At 41.5% G+C, this 20,457-nt stretch overlaps 1 protein-coding gene across 2 annotated transcripts in view; it reads left to right on the forward strand.

Moving 5' to 3' along the window:
- Window positions 1–380: 380 nt before the first annotated feature.
- Window positions 381–20,457, forward strand: part of LOC139630288 (mitogen-activated protein kinase kinase kinase 12-like) — a 28,026-nt gene continuing 7,949 nt past the window's right edge. The window contains exons 1-5 of one of the 2 annotated variants that reach the window (XM_071493570.1): window positions 381–1,446; window positions 14,314–14,846; window positions 17,390–17,573; window positions 17,751–17,942; window positions 18,714–18,872. In XM_071493570.1, the coding sequence (XP_071349671.1) occupies window positions 14,354–14,846; window positions 17,390–17,573; window positions 17,751–17,942; window positions 18,714–18,872 (1,028 nt within the window). In that variant the 5' untranslated portion in view covers window positions 381–1,446; window positions 14,314–14,353. Of the gene's footprint in view, window positions 1,447–11,780; window positions 12,132–14,313; window positions 14,847–17,389; window positions 17,574–17,750; window positions 17,943–18,713; window positions 18,873–20,457 lie in introns of those variants that run through there. The other variant, XM_071493571.1, reaches the window with a different exon arrangement.

The raw sequence follows: 20,457 nt of genomic DNA on the forward strand, positions 1-20,457 counted from the left end.
CGAAATATTTTCTATAAGCGGTTTTATGTAACGTAAAATAAATTACCACATGTTTATCAGTGTAATTTTATGCAAGTTTTATGCTGTGACAGCAGAGGGCGCAGCAAACAGACTACAACAAATCCTCAACATGGAGACTGGCAACAGCTTTGAGTCACTTTTTGAAGCCAAAATGCAAAAAAAAAAAAAAACTATTTATAAATTTATAATCTCATCTTGTATTTCTGACTCACAGTCAAAAATAAAACTGAATATGCTCACTGGGAATAATGATGGCATTTTAACCATTTTCTGATATTTTACGGTTTACTTACTTTAATCGTCAGATGTTTTGATAAAGGACATTGTTGATTGTAGCCTTACTGTGCTCTTGTGATGGAATAACACCAACTTCCCTAAGATTTCCTGTGTGTTTCTTGACACAGAGAAAAGTGGAAGAAAAATTATAACTTTATCACAAACGACCACAACATAAACTAAAACAGTTAAGAGTCTTAAAACTAGATTTTGATACTGATCCCTTCTATAAAACAAGGCTACACATTGAAGACCCATCCTATTTGATATTCGTCTTTAGTGATGCAAATTTTAAACACATTTGTGATTAATCAAATTATGTAGATGCCAAATGATAAGGCAGTAAACCTACTGAATGTAGAAGTAGACCCTTGGGCTTTTGCTCAGTTGTTTGCAATCAAGCCTTGATTGTGGCTGTGACATATTTTAACATATCTGCAGTGTATTGTGTTTTAACCTTCCAACAGTATAAAACTATGAACACATTGAAGAGGAATTAATACATTACATAAATATCACAACAAAAACCAAACTAAATAATGTCTGGATAATAAGACATTAAGAGTTACATATCATTAATACTAGATTATATATTATTGGCTGGATTAAGGCTTCAGGTTCACTGTGGCTGGTTTAAAAAAAAGTGTGTATTTACTAGTGGTAAAAGTAATTATAGTATCCCACAACGTTTCTGGGATTTTTTTAATTACTATTTTTGTAGTTGTTTATTTCTGATGTTCTTTCTCATAACAATATAAATACTACCACTAATAATAATAATAATAATTGGAAGGATTTCTGTGTCTACCCATAACTACCGCCATCTTTTCTCTCTGTATTTCAATTCTAAATGAATACAATTATAAATGCATGTGAGGTGCAACCTTTTTATATACACTCTATGGGTGCAACATCGGAATCGGGGTGTGGCTATTAAGGAGGGTCAGACTGAGCCCTCGTCCCCGTCTCTCGCTCTCGCGATATTACCTTCAAGATTTATTGACAAGGTAATTAGCCAGATGGGACCCCTGTAGTAGTCAGGCTGGGCTGAGACACCACGGATTTCACCGTTATTTCTTCAGTTACAAACCGACCCACCAGTGGAAACCAAACAGTCAGCAACACTGAACAGCACCGAGCCTGCAAACGGTATGTTTTTCTACACGAGTCATGTGTGTTTCTTGCAGGGCATGGTTCATCCTTCCGATGCTGTTTAGTGTGAACGCACCAGTCCGATGATGCATGTACATAATGCACTGGTAATAATACAGCTGCACAGGCAGGTACCATGAGTTGAGACGCAATTTCTGTCTTCATTTCGGCACAATGGAGAGTCACTGCACGGCTACCAGATTTAGATCAGTAAATCTAGTAGTCGATTTTTTTTTTTTTTTTTTTTTTTTTGGTGCAGATGCAGGTTGAGTTTACAGCCGCTAGGTGGCGCTGTGGGTCAGTCATTCTGCTGGAGCTGCTTGATCGTACATCACCACTTCACCAGGCACGTTGACAGCTATTTATTTTGCGTAATGAAATCGATGAACATTGACTTTTTTTTTTTTTTTTTTTTTTTTTTTTTTGAGGGGGCTTCCATTTTCCCGACAGGGTAGGGTGTAGGGTTTCTGTTGAAAATGACCTTCAGCCCACGGTCCATCCACTTCTTGCTGTAATAACCTGACATCTTGCCTTTGATTTGCTAAAAAAAAATCACCTGCAGTAGATATGGTAAAAAAAAAAAAAAAAAAAAACAAACAAGTTTGGCATATTAGGAGATTTAAAGAAAAAAAATGCGTCCGAGGAGAAAGAAGGTTTCACGAACTTTTTGGGCTTGTATTGAGCCTTAAAGGTTATTTGTCAATAGGAAGAGAAATATTTCAGTAAGAGTTTGACTTGCTGATTAAAGAAAAAGTTCATTAAATTACTGGTTAAATTATGAAGGAACTCTTTTTAAGATAATGCCACTCCTAAGGGTCGGGAAAGGTACTACCATTTTATTTGGCTGATTGGTTTTCATTGGTTTCAGGAAACTGAGACTGAAAGACTGAAACAAAGTTATATTACATATTCCAACCCTCTCCACCATTTTAAATGTCTTATTCGGATTCACAGCCACAGGTAAAATGAGTAAATACTGGAGGAACCTCTTGGAATTACCAGTAGGCTTTATAGCCCTTGATCAGCACCATGGTCAGCGCACTTGCCTCCTCATGTTGCACAGCGGGTCTTGTTTTTGAAACAACAAAAGCCTTTCATTCTCACATTGTTGATGTGGTATCACTTCCATCACAGGTTTGTAAAGAATAATAATTGGCCTCTTTACTTCAGCTGAATTAGTGGCTCTTAATGCATCTAATATGTGATAAAGTCAAGTGGATAATTAGCATAACACTGTATAATTGGGGACTGGTATTCCTCCAGAATACAAATTTGGAAAACAGAACCACTGCCTCTCATGATTCTGCATATATTAGGAAATACATTCAGTGTTATGTGTGTTGACAAGGTATCGCTGGACATGTAGCTGCCCAACAGAGCAGAAACATGCAAAGATAGAAGAAGAAGAAGAAAAGTCTCAGACAGACGTAAGATAAAGAGAGATAAATGTGAGGGGTCATAAGGTGATTGTGTTGATAGAAGATGAGGAAAAAATCCTCAGATCCAGATTCATATACTCAAGACCATGATTTCATGGTGTAGAGTCCAGACAAAATATAAAGTACAGTCATAACAGGACAATGTCACCCATCAGGGGTGACGCACAACATGAATCAGTTAAACAAAGGTAGGACATTCTTCAAGAAGGCAACTAATTTAGATATAATTGTCATTTATCTGACTCTAACGACAGCATCAAACACAGATCCACGATTTAAGTATTATTTTGGCAAGTACTTTTCTGTGCTGTTCTGTCACACAAAATGTAGTTTATTTTTTCTGACTTTTCTCTAGTTTTTGTTTTTCTCATCAGGTGTGTAAAAACCCTTCAAATCAAACACTCTGAGTAAGAGAAATTGCTTTTGTCTTAAATTTACAGACAGAGAGCAAATCTGAACTATCAAGACTCAGGGGATATCCAGTTGGGTTTTGCCTCAGGAGTACTGTAGCTGCTCCTTTTTCCCAAAAATTGAATGAGTCACAGTCACAGGCAAACTGGTAATAAACAAGCCTGCAGATAATGTTCATCAGCCAGCGAGCCTGCGCCCCATTGGCTCGCCTCGCACCATGAGATACAGTTGTGGGTGGTGACTGAGAACTCGTCACACTGCTTGTGATTTTCCTGCTGCTTCCAGTTTTACACATAGCAGTGATGGGAAATGAACCTGCCCCAGCTTTCCTTAAAAGGAAGAGCAAAGCAGCGTTCAATCAAAAAGTCAATTATTCGCTATAGGGCAAGTGAACGTCACATTCCCCTGAGTTATAACACTGCAGTGGCTGCTTTGAGCAGCAGAAGCTATGGTGTCTTGGCTGAGGATGTCAGATAGTAAAGCGAAGAACAAATATAGGGCATTTTTTTGGTCTTGTGAGGAAACATTTATAGTTACAACATTTGAAAAAAACAATATCTCATAACTTATGCTTAAACAGCAGATTATTTCTCATCACTGGATATTGATTATGTTAATGATTACATAAATGAGAGAAATCAAATCTGTTTTACTAAAAGTTCAATAGGCAGATAAGTCTCCCATACAATGAAAAATACACAGCAGACATAAGATGATTTAAACTCCCAAGTGACCTTTACATTAAAGTATTAATAATTCATGACCATACAATTAACTCTTTATTTAAGCAAATTTATTCAAGTCTCTAACATCTCATCTTTCAGACTTGTTTTCGTTATAATATATAATATTAGACAAAAAAAAAGATGCACATATTGCGTGAATTTAGAGAGTCCATAAGCATAATTAGTGATTTTACACATTGTAATGAATTGCTTTCTTCAGTCCTGAAGCATCACAAATCTTATAAATTGTTAGGATTTTGAATCATATCTAGTATAAATAGATACTCACAAGTATCTAGTTAGTATTTCTGCTTATGCTCTCTTGCCCTGCACCCTGAGAGAAAAAGTTCATTATCACGAAGTATTTCCCCACAGCACATCTAATGAGATACAAACTGACTTCCCTGCAGCCAAAAAGAAGAGACCCACAAAACAACAGCCTAAAATCGTCAACATAATTATTAACACTTCCCCTGTAACAGCTGGTGAGCCTCTACACTCAAGGGCATTTGGGAAGTGTAGTTAATCCAATGATAATCTTGAGTGTGGTTTACACATATTATCACTTTAATTGCCATGTGTGCTATGCAATTATACCGTCACCAATTACATGGCTATAGTTTACTAGCCTGTCTAAGCATTTGGTTCCCTCTAATAGATGCCCTTTATCAGCGCATGGAAGTGAAGCCACCAAGATGTACACTAATGGATTTTCCATCGACATAATGAATTAATTATATGTTCTGAAGCAGAGTGTTGCAGGATAATGCTGAGCCATGCTATACAGCAGAAGATGTAGTAGAGAGATGCGTGAGATTTTAAGAGGAGAAACGGAGTGAGGGTTGAAGGTTTTAGGCGATGTAGCCAAGGAAGGTGTATGTGTCTGTGTTTGAGCGAGAGAGTAGTGTATGTGTGTGTGCATGTCCATCCATTAGAATGCAGAGTACGTCCTCCAGTGTGAGTCACCCACCGTCCCTCATCTCCCCCTCCCCTCCCCTCCCATCCACCCACCTCACACCACCAGCAGCATCTAGCTGCAGTCACCGCCTAATATTACGCCTCTGACTTCACACCAGCCAACTGAGGATTCTGTTTCTACGGCAACACGCTCCAGACTCCTCCCCCTCTCATCCCCACCACCCATCCTTCGTCCCTTCCTCCCTCTTCTCCTCTAACCCCCCCACCCACCCACACACCCCCTTCCCGGCACAGACCATGTGACTTTCAGGAAGGCTTCTCCATCCTCCCCTTTATGTTCATTAACCCTCTCCTGACCAGGCTGCTGCCAGAGGCTCTCCACAGCAGGCTGCCAAGCTGGCTTCTCGCCTCTCAGAGGTTTCAAAGGGAAATCAGATGCATCTCTAATCTCCCTGGAAGATCAAAGCAGTGCTTGATCTAAATGTTGGATTAGCATATTTTAGAACACACAAGAATAAGTCAGTATGGTTCCTCCATTAGCTGTGACACTACTTCTAACTTTTCTATGAAGTTTAGAGCTGTATACAGACTGTGCAAAAGTTTTAAGACATAAAAGTAAAGTAAGGAAGGATGCTTTCAAAAATAACACCATAGATAGTTTTTATTTATCAGTTAACCTCATGCAAAGAGCAGTAAACAGAAAACAACTAAATCAAATCAGTATTTGTTGTGACCACCCTTTGGCTGTAAAACAGCAATAGTTCTCACATGGTGTTTTTCAAGGTACTTAGCAGGCAGGTTGTTCCAAGTATCTTGGAGAACTTGCCACAGTTCTTCTGTCTCTGTGTCTTCTGCCTCTTCATGTAATAACAGACGGACTCAATGATGTTGAGATCAGGACTCTGTTGGAGTCAGGCCATCTGTTGCAGGACTCCTTGTTCTTGTAGTTGACGATGGTTACCTGCACCAAGTGTGTCTGTATATATGTCAGGAGGATTACGCAAAGAGTACTGAACTGATTTGCACCAAACCTGGTGGATGGATGAGAGGAACCCATTAAACTTTGGGTCAGATCTGGATCATTTACTATGAATTTGATTTTTTTCTCTATGAACTTTGCTGTATGCTGTTTGACATTGGCCTTGGCGGAGGTCTGTGCTCTCTGAGTGTCCCTCTAGTTCATTATGACTGGCTGTTTGTTTGGGGTCGTTGTCATGCTGCAGGATGCTACCAGATGCCTCCCTGGTGGAATAGTGTAATGGATTTTTATGTTAACAATGAATCAATCACATGACTACTTGATTATGAAAGGGTTCACTTGTAGTAATAGACTCACAACTGAATCAGCTAATTCTGAAGTTCCTCTCAGCTTTATAGATTTTTATAACAACTTTAGACCCATTGCTTTGGTTTTCTTTCTTGCAACTTATACTATTAGTGCCATTAATAGCATAGTTAATAACAAGTTTATTGTTTCAGTTCACTCTCGTTCCTCCTATACTTCTCAGTACCTGCTCAGTACCACACAGAAAACAGACACAGTTAGCCACCAGCTGGTGATCATAGTGGAAGATTAAACAGCTAGATTTTTCCCTCAGGACGTGGTAGAGACCAAAAACAGCAGAAATAAAAGTGAATATTGAACTTAGATTCATTAGGTAGCCAGAGTCCTGAATCCAAATGAATTAAATCTAAAATAAAATTTCAAACAAATAAAAACACTACTCTTTAATCTGCTGACACTTTGCTGACAGAAAGTGAATGCATGAACTTTCTGAAAACTATGAAAACTTATGAAAATTAAGTTAAACAGTTGTATTGTCCACCTTTGTAATCAAGAGTGGAGGTTTGACTTCAGCTGGAAAAATTGACGAAATAGTCACTGGATAAACACTGGATAATAAAGAGTGACAACACTGAATAATAAAGAGTGACAACACTGGATAATAAAGAGTGACGACACTGGATAATAAATCAGTATAGAGTGAGGATGTCTTGGAGGTGAGCGTACAAATGTGGAGACCTGAGAAAAAGAGAGGCACTGCCTGTAAGTATCTGGGTATAGAAAATACCCAGATACATTAATAGGATGATACAAATTTTATGCTGAATAATTATTTCACATAAGCAGTAAGAATGTCACCTGCTGAGAGATGTCTGCTGAGCAGTAGTAGTTTTTGCTTGACGGCTCTGACATGATCAAACAGCTGGCTGATTATCAACTTCCCTTGCAGACTTTCTCAGATAGCAGTGCAGTGAGGCCTGATTCCTTCTGTACCTTTGACGGGGCTCCATCAGTTGTAAAGTCAGCCAGATTCTTACACTTTAAATTGCTCTTGTTGCAATGGAGGCAGAAAGTCCGCTTTTCTTGATACATGATTCGTTCACTGATGTCTTGAGCCATGTGCTCGATGCGGCAGGTAAGGGTGTCCCGGGCCAAGCTGATTTGGGAGAAAGCCCGCACCGGTTTAGGCCGCACACTCTCAGCAGACACAGTTGCACGGCTGCAACAGAGCACGTTGTGGAGAGTTAAGTTTAGCTAGCAGGTCCCTAGCCTTCTCCTCTCTATTTGAGACAAACTGCTGTTGAATTTACTTCTGTAAAAAAAAAAAAAAAAAGTCTTCTTGCCAATGTATTTTGACTCAAAGCCAGTGATGTAACATACACACAGAACGTCAGCACTTCTTTAAAAAAGATAATAATAATTATGATTATCAATCCCGTCTGTTGTTGTGCAAAAATTATATTGACACAAAATGTAAGAAATTACACGTTGACTCTACCAACTCTATCAACATTAAAGCTGTTCATAGCTTGTTTCCGCTGCCCCCAAGTGGCCAGAAAATTAGGTTATGCAGGTTTAGGCAAATTCAGGGAAGCGTAAATTGTGCGCATACGGTTTATGACTTTATAACTTCTGTTCAACAAGTTACAGAATCAGTGAGGTTTATATGACATCTCTTCTTTCTTTCCGCCCCTGAGTTTGTGATGCTGTAATGCGGGCAAGATCAAGTGAGAAAAGTCGATAAACACTCATCCTTTTGTAGAGTTTTGAAACAGGAAGAGGAACCTTGGCGTCCGGCAGTGATCTCACCTGAATATTGTTTCATGGGCTCAATTGTTTCCTCAGCATCCCGTTGGGAGATATGTTGGTTGTGTGTGTGTGTGTGTGTGTGTGTTGCACATCTGAGGTCATACATGTGTGAATGGATGGACTTCATGAATGAAAACTCTTCTTCCTGAGCTGCAGACATGAGGTGAGATCATCTTGTTGAAATGAAGAATCCCCCGCCCACTACACCTCCCCTAGACACCCACCAATACTGGGTGGCGCCAATCTTAATGAATCCCATCGGTTGACAGTATGGATGAAGCCCACAGTAGTGGCAACCTGATTGATGACAATACTGTCCAATATCAGCTTCCCCTAACAGACGTACACAAACACACAGACACGCACTTACCTTGTTTTCTTTCACTGGAAATCTAGAAGAATATCTCTGGTGTTGTGCTGTTGGTTTTCACTCAATATGATGTTGAACCAGAGTGCCAATTATCTGTACCTCTTTTGTTCACGTTTCCTTTAGGAACAGAGTTGAGTGGATTTGATGATTGGCCACCTACTCACCAGTGTGTGAGTGAAAGTGACAATGAGTAACACAAGGGGCTCTCAATGAGGATCCATAAATAGGCTCTCCAGTGAGCCAGAAGCTGCCCTCCCCCTCGTTCTCTAGTTGACACCCACACGCACGCACACACACACACACACACACACACACACACACACACACACACACACACACACACACACACACACACACACACACACACACACACCTCTACTCTACCCCCTTCCTCCTTAACCGGACTGGGACAATCTGTGACCACTTGGCACTGGGCCTCACACAACATACTGTCCACGCATTCTCAGAGGCATGTATAGACACATGCACACACATGACATTCCTCTCGACATCCTTCACTGCAGGCTTGTGTTAATTCTCTCCTGCAGATTATGAGGCATGTTGCCAAACAATGCAGCATTTTACATCAGCCATTTGTATGGATACCACTCGGTGCCTGCTGTAGCCAGATTAAAGCTTTGCATTTCTAATTTTTACACAATGATATTTGCATTTATGTGCTGGATACGACAGCAAAACGCACATAGCTCAACCAGAATCCATTGTGCAACATTGAAAAAAAAAAAATCAAAACATCCCTGACGAGGAAAACCTGTCACTTTGTAGATTTGAGGTTTTCATCTGATAAGGAGTGATACCCCGCGGTGTTCATTCTGTGCTTGTTTCTTCTGGAGCAACCACAACAGATGAAGAAGCTGTGTTGGTGGACATCAGAGGCGGCTGCACTGATCCTCAGAGGCCTGAACATCCCTGTCGAGGAGCCGTGCCGCAACTGCAAGCACCAATAAATAAATGATAGAGAAAGTTTTTAAGAAAAAGATAGAAATAGAACAGAGGCTGTACCGCTCCATTCAGACTGCCTTAAGACAGTAGGGAGAAGAACTGTGCATAAAATAGCAAGAATGATTAAAGCTGCTGGATTTTTTTCCCCCACTATTTCTATTTCGTATGATATTAAAATCTACATGAAATATTAATAAATCACATTTTGGCCTTGGGACGTGAGGGGACTTGAGAATAATGTTGAAATGATGGTAAAATTAAATTGTAGAGTTAAAATACATGCATGATGATCCCTGACGCTGTCCCACTGTGATCCTCTATGTTGTAAAATATGTAGTTGAATATTTAATTACTAGTATAAAAATAGGTCCAGTATTAGTTTGCTGTTTCTGTCTGGTCCCCTTTAGCAAGAATGAAGCATTATTTAAAAATAAATAACTAAAACTCTTGTTGTGGTTCAGCCTGCCTAAACTGTGTTACTGTGTTACTCCATGAACCACCAAACTAACTGCACTCAGGAAATAAAGAAATATTTCTTTTAATTTGGGAAGGATTCACATGAAAGCACGAGGCAGAGGATGACCCAAAAAAAATGAATAAAGAAAAACAGAAGCAGTCAGTTTTTCCAAAATGTAATTTCAGTGGATGTGCCAAACTCCTGCACTGCAGTGATCTTTTTGTTTTTTCATCAGGATTTCATAAAGCACAGCAGTAAGAGACAGAGGGGGGAGGCTTCGAATGCTTGTGTGTGTGCAGGTTTCTCAGTCTCACATGGTTCGTCTGTACACTAGTTAGGGTTTCCCCACCGCCTGTCTACAAGCAGCACGATGAGGTCATCGTTGTGGGTTTAAGCCTAACATGAGCTTAATCTGGGAGATAAGGGCTGGATTTGGATTTAGCACTCAAAAAGGGTCATGTAGTTACAACAATTTAGACGCTCAGTAAATACGCAGCTCAGACATAGGATCCCCAGCTGTTCCACAAACTCACATCTTCCTCTGCGTCAGCCAAATATTTTGACTCTGGGAAGATTCTCCAGTGTTTACAGTGATTTGATGATCTCCCAGTTGGCCTGCAGAGTTAAATTGGCCTGCATTCATCATGCAGGGCTTGCTTGACTTGAATCTGTGAGAGGTGGAGAGTGAGTTTCTATTGTATTGTACATAGGTCAGCAAACTTTGTTTTAAGAGCTTGAAAAAGAAAGGAAGATGGATGATTACGTCCGTCAAGGAGGTTATGTTTTCACATTTATCTTTTGGTTTGTTTGTTTGGCAGCAGGATTACACAAAAAGTACTGTGCTGATTTGCACAGAACTTGGTGGAGGGATGGGCCATGGGCTGCGGAAGAACCTATGAAATTTTGGGGCAGATTTGGATCATTTACTATGAATTTGATTTTTTTTTCTCTGAAGTCTGGTCTGTGTTGTTTGACACTGGCCTTGGCAGAGTGTCGCTCTTGTTTATTTAGTGTTTATTCAGATTTTCCTAGTATTATACAGCACATGGTTTTGTCAGCAATTTCTGAATTTTGCTGCAGACATACAGGTCTGAAAATGTGATAATGATTTTTTTATTTTGGGACTTTTTATTGTTTGATAGTGTATGCACAGCATTCTGAATCTGGCTTACATGACTTTGTGGTGTTGTGCAAGTTCATGTGTGCTAGTAATAAAAAAAAAAAAAACTTGAATAATAAAAATATGCTTTGAAGACAAGGTTATAGTGTAATTGCATGTATTGAGATCTTCAAACACAAAATGACATGAAGTTTTAAAAGGTGACAGTTGTTCAAATTAGCGTGGTATTTTATATCATTCGGGTTAATTAAAGTCGCTGAGGGAAACAAATCACGCCTGGGGAAAGTCCCATTTCGGCTCCTGCATGTGCTGTCCCGATCTCCCTCAGTCTCAGAGAAATGGGTCAGCAGAGATTGGAGTTGATGATAATAATAAAAACCGACCTGCCGTCCTTCCTTCGCGTACTTCACTGCGTTGTGCCCACAGATTATACTCTCAATGCAGAGGGCGTTAATAGGGTTTGAGGGGATTTTCATGGCTCTGTCCAGTCAAATGCTGCATGCTTTGGGGATGACATCATTTTGATCACCTCACATACCGGCTGACCCCCCCCCCCCCCCCCCCCCCCCCCCCACCACCACCGCCACCTCCACCTCCTCCCCCTCCCTACCCTTAGAGTAGCCTCACTCACACATAAACCCGTTTACCTGCGGTTGTCCCGTGTCACACCGGACTGAGCGCGTCACAGGCACATTTCCCCTTCTGATAGGTGGACACCAGCATTGGCCCCCTCCCGCCCCGTCTCACCCTCCCCTCCCCTCCCCCCCCCCCCCCCCCCCCCCCCCCCCCTCTCCGGTCGTGTTTACCATAGGTGAGATCGCCGTATAAATTCCTGAGTGTGCGCGGATCGCATCCTCAGAGGAGAATTGGAGAAGGAGGAGGAGGCGCAGGAGCAGGAAAACAAGCGAACCAGGGGAGTGTAGCTATAGCTGTGTTTACTGTTCACTGGGATAAACGCTCAGACTTCCACACAGCCCCCCCCCCCCCCCCCCTCCACGGCTGAGAAACCTCACTGGATGCGGAGAGAAGGAAGGAGGAGGAGGGAGGAGAGAGCGTGGATGCCGATTACACCGACAAACCGAGACAGGCAGAATTTGTAGGCGACTGATATTAGAATAAATCCCAAACTGAAGTGGAATAAGCGTCTGCGTTCACCAGCGATGGACTTACGCTGTCTGCAGTAAGGTAGGAGGCGTTACATTGGCAGCTTTCAGTCTGCGTGATGAGCAGGTAGACGGGGAGAAGGCAGCTGGTCTTGGCACAGAAATAACGCAGCATGTCCTTCATTGTAGAAGAACACGCTACAGTGGTGTTGTATTTGACTGCGACTTCAGTGCTGTCAGCGATGCTCCACTGATGCAGCGGGGATCGTAACCGCAGGAGGCTGCGAGGAGGAGAGGCGATGATGCGCACAAGACACCGCTGCGATACATCCACGATGCACTGGCCTGTAACAGACTGCTCCTGCAGCTCCTGCAGCTGATCCCCCCCCCCCCCCAAATAAATAAAGTGAGGGAGCAGGAGCAGGACTATTAGGAGACAGGATCAGTCGGATGTGAATGATATGTGATTATTCCAGCTCTCAGACACCAGATGTGTCTCAGTGGTTGGATTTCTCTCTGCGCAGAAAATTATAATTAGGGTTTTTTTGTTTTTTTTTTTTAAACAGACTTTAGGGTTTACGGTTGTGCCTCTGCTAATGAATAATCATGACCGTGTCTTTCTTGTGTTGGACTGTGTATGATTTCTCTCTTCCTGTTTGTGAAGTATAGTTACACACAGCTATATACAGTGGGTATCACAGTATGGTTGATGGCTCATGCGTCAGACTCCTGCAGCATTACTAATTGTCACAGAAGGATAATCAATATAGCAGTCTGTAAAAGCATACTGGAACATTTAGGATTAGTAATTTGACTCAAATTGCCCTTTAGACTGATGAAGATATGAACATGAAATATAAGATACCTGAAGTGCACCTCACAATGACTGAATGAAATGATCTAGAAACTGATGAGATGCATGTTTAGAATTTTTTTTGTGTAGTTTGCACTACAACAGTTTTTTTTAGTACAGTGAGGGTTTTGATTATATCATTATTTTACTGAGCAGGTAAAACCTGTCACTTCTTAGTCCTGCTTGTCACAGACAGCGCAGGAGGAGTGGATCACTTCAGAAGGCTCTGAACAGAAATAATGCATTTTCATTCTCGGCTGAGCGTGTATGTGCTGTTGTCCTTGGAGAAATGACAAGCCTTTAAAGAGGCTTTCTGAAGTCTCTCAGTGTTATACAGCCATCATCTGATCTCATCCATTTTAATATAGCAGTGATATTGCTTGAATGTAGAATGTAAATCACCAGCTGTGGCACCATTCTGCACCACGGACATGCTAAACAACGACACTACAATACTATTATTATAATATTCTCTCAGATGTGGAATCATTTCATTCATTTACTGTAATGCTGTGACACCTATACGTGGTTGTAAAGTTAGCCCAAGAGCAGGCTCTTGTTTTATCTGCTGTGCACTTCATCAAATCTAGTGCTGACCTGAGGCTGTCTCAGATTTATGGTCCAGACGGGCTGCTCTTTTGTCCTTCCCGAATCATGTTTCACGTTCTAGTATTGATTTAATATCTTCACATACATCATGACTCATTAGTTAATGTCAGTGCCCTGATCACATGGTGCATGTGGAGTAATAGCCACTATACTCTCACCTTCATCAGATTACAAAATTGCACCCATGGTGCATCAAGCAATAGGCCGTTACTTTTGAGTAGTGAGAAATGCTGAAAACAATTATGTGTGGTCTTTGTTCCATGACATTTATCGTCTGTGTTGATGATGAACTGTATCTGTGTTGTACTCTCTGAAATGTTACCTTTCACCATAGACCACTGCACAGTCATTAAAGGCCCAGTTTATAGGAAGCTGCACAGCAATCTGGGTGATACAACAAAACAAAACATTGACCTGAATAAGATGAGCATAGAAACTATGAATGTGCATTTCTGTGATATTGATCGTTGCTCAAGGGGGATGTGTGTTTGCCTGCATTTGCAGGTAGTTCAGTGCTACTTAGGTCAGATTTTGGCATTTTGTGATAAAGAACAATCACTCCACTGAATTTCTCTTCCCATTGTGATAACCTAATAACTATAGCTAAAGGTTCTACTGATAGTGGGCCTAAATAATCATCATACAGAGGTGACACCCTCCAGCAAACTCAACATTCAGTTAATTCGGCCTACGCGGCTCACAGAATGGAAAAAAATGATGGTTTAACCTTTGATGTTATTGATTTATAACAATTTCCATCCTCTTTGTCTCTCCCTCTCTTTCTATGTTTGGTCTTGTCAAGGCTCCAAGTTCTCTAGTTGTTCGGATGACTGCAGTCCCTCATGGCGCTCATTCATGAACCTCGTGCCCCCTCTCCTTCTCTCTCTGGCTTCAACACACCCCTGTCTGATCCTCCATCATTTCGGCGGCTCGATGCAGAAACACCATGCACCCCAGAAATGGACTTGACCCCGACTCAGTGCGTCCTTCGTAACGTCCTCTCCATAGACACTGGGGGCGTTGTTGAGCCTGGGGGTGGAGGTGGAGAGGGTCAGACTGCTGGGCACAACCAAACACCAGGTGAGGAACAACAGGAGCACTTTGCCAACAGTGTCCTGAAGCTCCACGAGCATGATGGGAGTCCCGGAAGGACGGAGGGAGACGGGCAGGAGCCGGACAGCAGCGCGGTCAGGAGCCAGGCGGGCGATGCCAGGCTACAGTGCCAGTCTACCGGAGGGGGAGGAGGGTTTCTGGAGGGGTTGTTTGGGTGTCTGCGGCCCGTCTGGACTATGATTGGCAAAGCCTACTCCACAGAGCACAAACATGACCTGGACGGTAAGTCTAGCAGTCAAATTCATTTCAGTACACTGTGCAAACACAGTCGCATCCAGACACAGTGGGACCAGTGGTTGCTTTTAGTTTTCCAATAAAAGCAGCCACTAGCTCCCATTAAATTCCAGTCTGAAGCTTTGATATGCTAATTAAATGATCCTATCCCCCAGTTTAATTACATTAAACAGTTGGTAGAAAAATGACTCCCACAAAGGCCATGTTGTAAACAAACACTTTCTTTGACGTGAATGAGCTGCAGCCAGAAAGAGACTCTATCAAAGCTGCAAAGGGCTTATTTTCCCCTGATACACCCCCCCATCCTTTTGCCTTCTTGTGGCCACTCCACCCCACCTCCCTCCCATGACTACCCTCCCCAACGAAACTAGCTCCCTGTGACGCTGTGTTGTTTATGTCTGCAGCCACTACAATAGCGCAGAGCTCCCCTGGGACTCCTCTGCCAAATCTGCTTCATGAATTATGCATGGCCACGCTCTGACCCTGCGCCTCTCATCTCTATTAACGCAAACCTGACACACACGCATGCAAGCGAGCATGCGCCCAAGGATGAATGCACACACACACAAACACACCCACAAATAGAAGCACTAAATAATATCTAGCACTGACATGAAGACATAAAATCAGATAAGACGTCAAAAACAAACTTGATAAGATACATACAGCCTCACCACATCAGGCATGGAGGTGGCAGTTTTATATCGCTCCTTGTCTTTATAGCCTCCTGATATTTTATCACCCGTTTGACTTCCACATCTCCCCTTCGCTCCCCTCCTCCTTCCATCCCTCATTGTCTCCTTTCCACTCCTTTTCATCCTGTGCTGTTATCACTCCCAGCCCATCTGCACCTTGCTGCTCCCCTCCTCTGTGCACCATCACAGGGAGTCATACACACTGAGGGGAGCAAAACGGATATTATAAAAGTGAAATAAATAGGGGTATTTCAAGTGACTGCCTGCCTACCGTATGACAATGGTCTATTATGAAGCTTTGATCGGAAGGAACAATGTAGCACAATAGAAAACAGGAAAACTGTCTGTCCTTTATTGCTTCTGGAGGACTTTGGGGTGTCTGGTGATGTGCTAAATTTTTCAGATCAAACAAAGCAGACCAGGGGAAAAATTCTGGTGTATCAGATGTGGTCTTCATTGTAGGAAATTTGAGGGGCTCATTAGTGGCTGAGCCCTCAATCAATCACTGAAGAGCATTAATCATTCATATCATCCTTATTAATGTGATAAATGTAGCTTCTACCCCCTTGTTAAGAACAGCAGCAGAGCAGGCTGTAAATTCTCTCTGTATTAACAGTCTGTCTTTAGCCACATGGACCCCCTGTCGACCCGTGGGGGAATCCCCCTCCCATCTCTTCTCTTTACACACACATGCACTCACAGTAACCACCACCACCACCACCGTCATCACTTCCCCTCCACCTCTCTATTCACCATACATCCACATTAGGCTCTCAAATCCTGTCCCTCTTCCAACCCCCTCCTGCGCGTTGGACCCCTGTTTTGCGTCAGCCCCACAATGGCACTAAGCAGGATTTAGGAGGCTGAGGGAGACTTACCCACAGGAGATTAGAGCTCCCTGTCTGCCTGCCTGCGCACCCTGAGTCTTAGGTTAAGGTGAGGTTCAACTACAGAACAAGATGTAAACTGTCGCTCTGAGTTCAGGCTTACAGGAGCTTTTACTGTCACAGGATGTTAAAGATATTGCAGCAACTGTGGTGCTGTTGTTAAGTTACAGACATGTTTGTGTGTTTTTTCTGTCATTGTGTAATCATTGAGTATTTTGACATTGTTGCTGAGTCTATTTGGCAATTTAATATGGATTGAGAATGCTTCTTTTTCATTTTAGTAGCACTTCCACATATACCAGTAAGTGTGCTACACAGAATGCTGTTCCATAAGACATGCTGACATATTAAAGTTTGAGGAGATAGACAACAAAATAACTTAGATGTGTAACCAGACAAACAGGAAGCTATATAAAAACGTAGGCAATAAGACATAATAATAACTGCAACATCCATACAAAAAAACTGAAACAAGACTAAGAATCTCCCACCACACTAGCAGGTCAGTGAGGCTCTACGTAGGCACATTGGTGCTAACATGCTCACAATTACAATGCTATCATGCTGATGTTCAGCAACTTTACAGCAATCCATATAATAGTTGTTGAGATGTTGAAGTCTGGTCCAAAGTGTTGGACTAATGTTGCCATCCATAGAGCCATGTGGCAAGCATGGCTAAAAGCGACAAAATAAAATAGACTAAAATGTTTGAAAATAAATAAATTAAAGGTATATTTCTATTACTCACTAAATATGTGATACTTAGTAGCAGCTATAAACATTAGCAGCTCTTAAGAACATGGTTTTGAGGCATAGTTTTGTGATACACATTCGTGAAATTGACCTGTAATCAGTTAATACAATTATCACTCCGTACTATATCCATAATTGACATGTTCACTGATAAACTCACCAACCACTTTGCCAACATCTTCTTCCCCTTTCTCAGAAGCGTGGGAGGTCCCGTTCGAGGAGATATCGGACCTGCAGTGGGTGGGCAGCGGAGCCCAGGGCGCTGTCTTCCTGGGTAAACTGCACGGGCAGGAAGTGGCGGTAAAGAAAGTGAGAAACATCAAAGAGACTGACATCAAGCACCTGCGCAAGCTCAAACACCCCAACATCATCACTTTCAAGTGAGCAGAAATGATCGGTTGGCTTGTTATATCACAAGAAGCGCAGAGTTTCCCACTGAAATTATAATGTGAAATCCCTAAGACAGGCGGTTTCAAGTTTTACATTCATCACTTCCATTGCAACAACCCTAATGTGTTTTATCCTAACATACTGTCCATGCTTTCCTACACTTTCAGAGGTATTTGTACCCAGGCTCCGTGTTACTGCATCATCATGGAGTACTGTGCCCAGGGGCAGCTGTACGAGGTGCTGAGAGCAGGCAGGAAGATCACACCATCCCTGCTCATGGACTGGGCCATGGGCATCGCAGGGGGCATGAACTACCTTCATCTCCACAAGATCATCCACCGAGACCTCAAGTCACCAAAGTGAGTTTCACTGTGTGATCACAATTCCGCAGTTCGAATGTAAATGAGAGTATTAGAGCAAACAAGTCACCAAATAGATACACTTCATGCTTAGAAACTGTCACAATGTGTCTGTAGAGATAGAGACACATTAAAAAAAGACAAATAACAAACTGCGTGATTTTGTTATTTAGACACAGTTTTCAGGGCCAGTGTGATACATCAGTCATGATCAGTCTGACTTGGATCACCATTGGAGTGACGATGAATATTTCTACTATGTTCCAAGCTTTAGAACAATGGTCCCCAACCTTTTTAGGCTTTGACCCCTTAAAACAAAGCAATGTCTACTTGAATCCACTCATCACAGGTTGCATGTGTCCACCAGCTGTAATCAGGCCATTTGAAGACTTTTAAGAGGCCTAAAGAAATTTAATTATTGAGGACTTAACAAGGAAAAAGCAAAGATAATATGAAAAAACAAATATAATTTTGTTTAGCAGAAATATTTCTTTTGTCATTTCCTGTCCCCTAAGATTTATCTTGAGATTCACAGTTGCGGTCACAAGCCCCAGGTTGGGAACCACTGCTTTAGAAAGTTTCTCCAATTGGCCAAATTTACATAGATGCTACAATTAATGGGCGAATCTCTAATCCTGAAAGGCCCTGACTGCCATACCACTGGACAGGTTTTGACAAGTGATATGTGTCATGTGACAGATTTCAGTTGATCTAATTTATCTTTTTTTTGAGAAATAAACATGGCAACTGTTATCCTACATTTCATTCCAGCATGCTGATCACCTACGACGACTCAGTGAAGATCTCTGACTTCGGCACATCCAAAGAGCTCAGTGACAAGAGCACCAAGATGTCCTTTGCTGGGACGGTGGCCTGGATGGCCCCTGAGGTCATTCGCAATGAACCCGTCTCAGAGAAGGTGGATATTTGGTAAGTGTCATAATCCCTTTTAAACTATCCTTTTGCATTAATCAAGGTTTGCAATTTTCTCTTATGATTTGTCTTATCTGTGTCTGAATCAACATAGAATCTCATCAGTTACAGCCTGCTACAGTATAGAGCTCAGGATCCTGTTTCCAGAAAATCTATTCAGTATTATGTACAATATCTCATTACATGAAATTCTATAGGGTCTCTGCCATGTCTGATGGGTTGCCCCTGTGTGAAGCCCTGATCTCCCCTAGTACATTCTCCCTCCCTCTCTCTCCCATCCTACATCCCTCCATCACTCTGCCTTTCCGTCCTGAAAGGAACGCTGGCTAATTTAATAATTGATTTGCCAGATGCTGCAGTGCTCAGGAAAGGCTGGAATAACCGTCCGAGCCTGCGGATGGTTTGGCCCGAGGCCAGCAGTGCATTAGCAGAGAAGTGAAAATAGGATTAAAAAGCTCTTGATGCAGAAAGAAAGCAAGGCATGGGTGTATACTGTATGGTTTTGTTAAAATGTATATAAATCAATTGATAGAACTTCATACCACAAAAGAAAGAGGGACCAACATCATACTTCACCACAGCCTCTGTTTGTGATGGCAGCTAGTACAATGCTCATTTTTGACTTTTACTTAAGGACTATACTAAAACAGCATAAAATTTAGCATAAATATATTTTTAAGTAATACAAATTAGCGAAACAAAATAAAACCTTTCAGTTCAGTGCAACTGTATTTATTTCTGCAAAGGAAATTGTATGCAGCAGCTCAACACCCAGTTCAGCAAATAAAAACAATAAACAGGAGAAGAAAAGAACACTGTTAATGACAGAGCTAAATATATGTATATATATATATATATATATATATATATATATATATATATATAATAAATCTGTCTTCAAATGAAGTGAACTAAATTACTTTTATTGAGAGCATAGTGGAGTATTTTCACATTTTTGTACGTTACTTTAATATAAGTTCCATTGAATTGACAAATCATTTGACAAATCATTGATCATATTTTTAAATAATATCACACTGTATAGAAATGCACTACTAATCATGAACGAGGACATGGAGGGACTCTAAAAATACTCATGTAAACACAACATCACACACCCCCTCAATGCTGTACGTGATGCTACTGGCACCATGGATACTGCACATGATCACCGTGGCAACCCAGAGGGTCACCAACAACAGACTTTCCTTAGTTACCATCCCCATGGGCCTGCTGTCCTGCTCTCCTACAAAACAATTCAGTGTTTCATCAATTAAATGAAATAAAACATCACATTTTGGCAAAGTTTGACAAATCATATTAAATCATATGTAAACTGTTTCCTGCAGTTATGGGTTAATATAGTAAAGTGGCTAAACATCTGTAATATTTGTAAAACATACATACACGTACATATATGGGAACAATCACTGGGAATTTGTGGAATATTTTGGCTATTACCAGTGTAACTGTACAGCATTTACAGGCATGTTTTCAATGAGAACATTTTTTACCAGTAACTTTTCATAATATTGAACTAAATTCCTCAAGACATGAGCATCAAAGACTTTTTCATGAGAGA

This window comes from Trachinotus anak, unplaced genomic scaffold, assembly GCF_046630095.1.
Source record: "Trachinotus anak isolate AG129_WGS33_773 ecotype Australia unplaced genomic scaffold, CSIRO_AGI_Tana_v1 ptg000013l, whole genome shotgun sequence".
In the NCBI taxonomy this organism is placed as follows: Eukaryota; Metazoa; Chordata; class Actinopteri; order Carangiformes; family Carangidae; genus Trachinotus; species Trachinotus anak.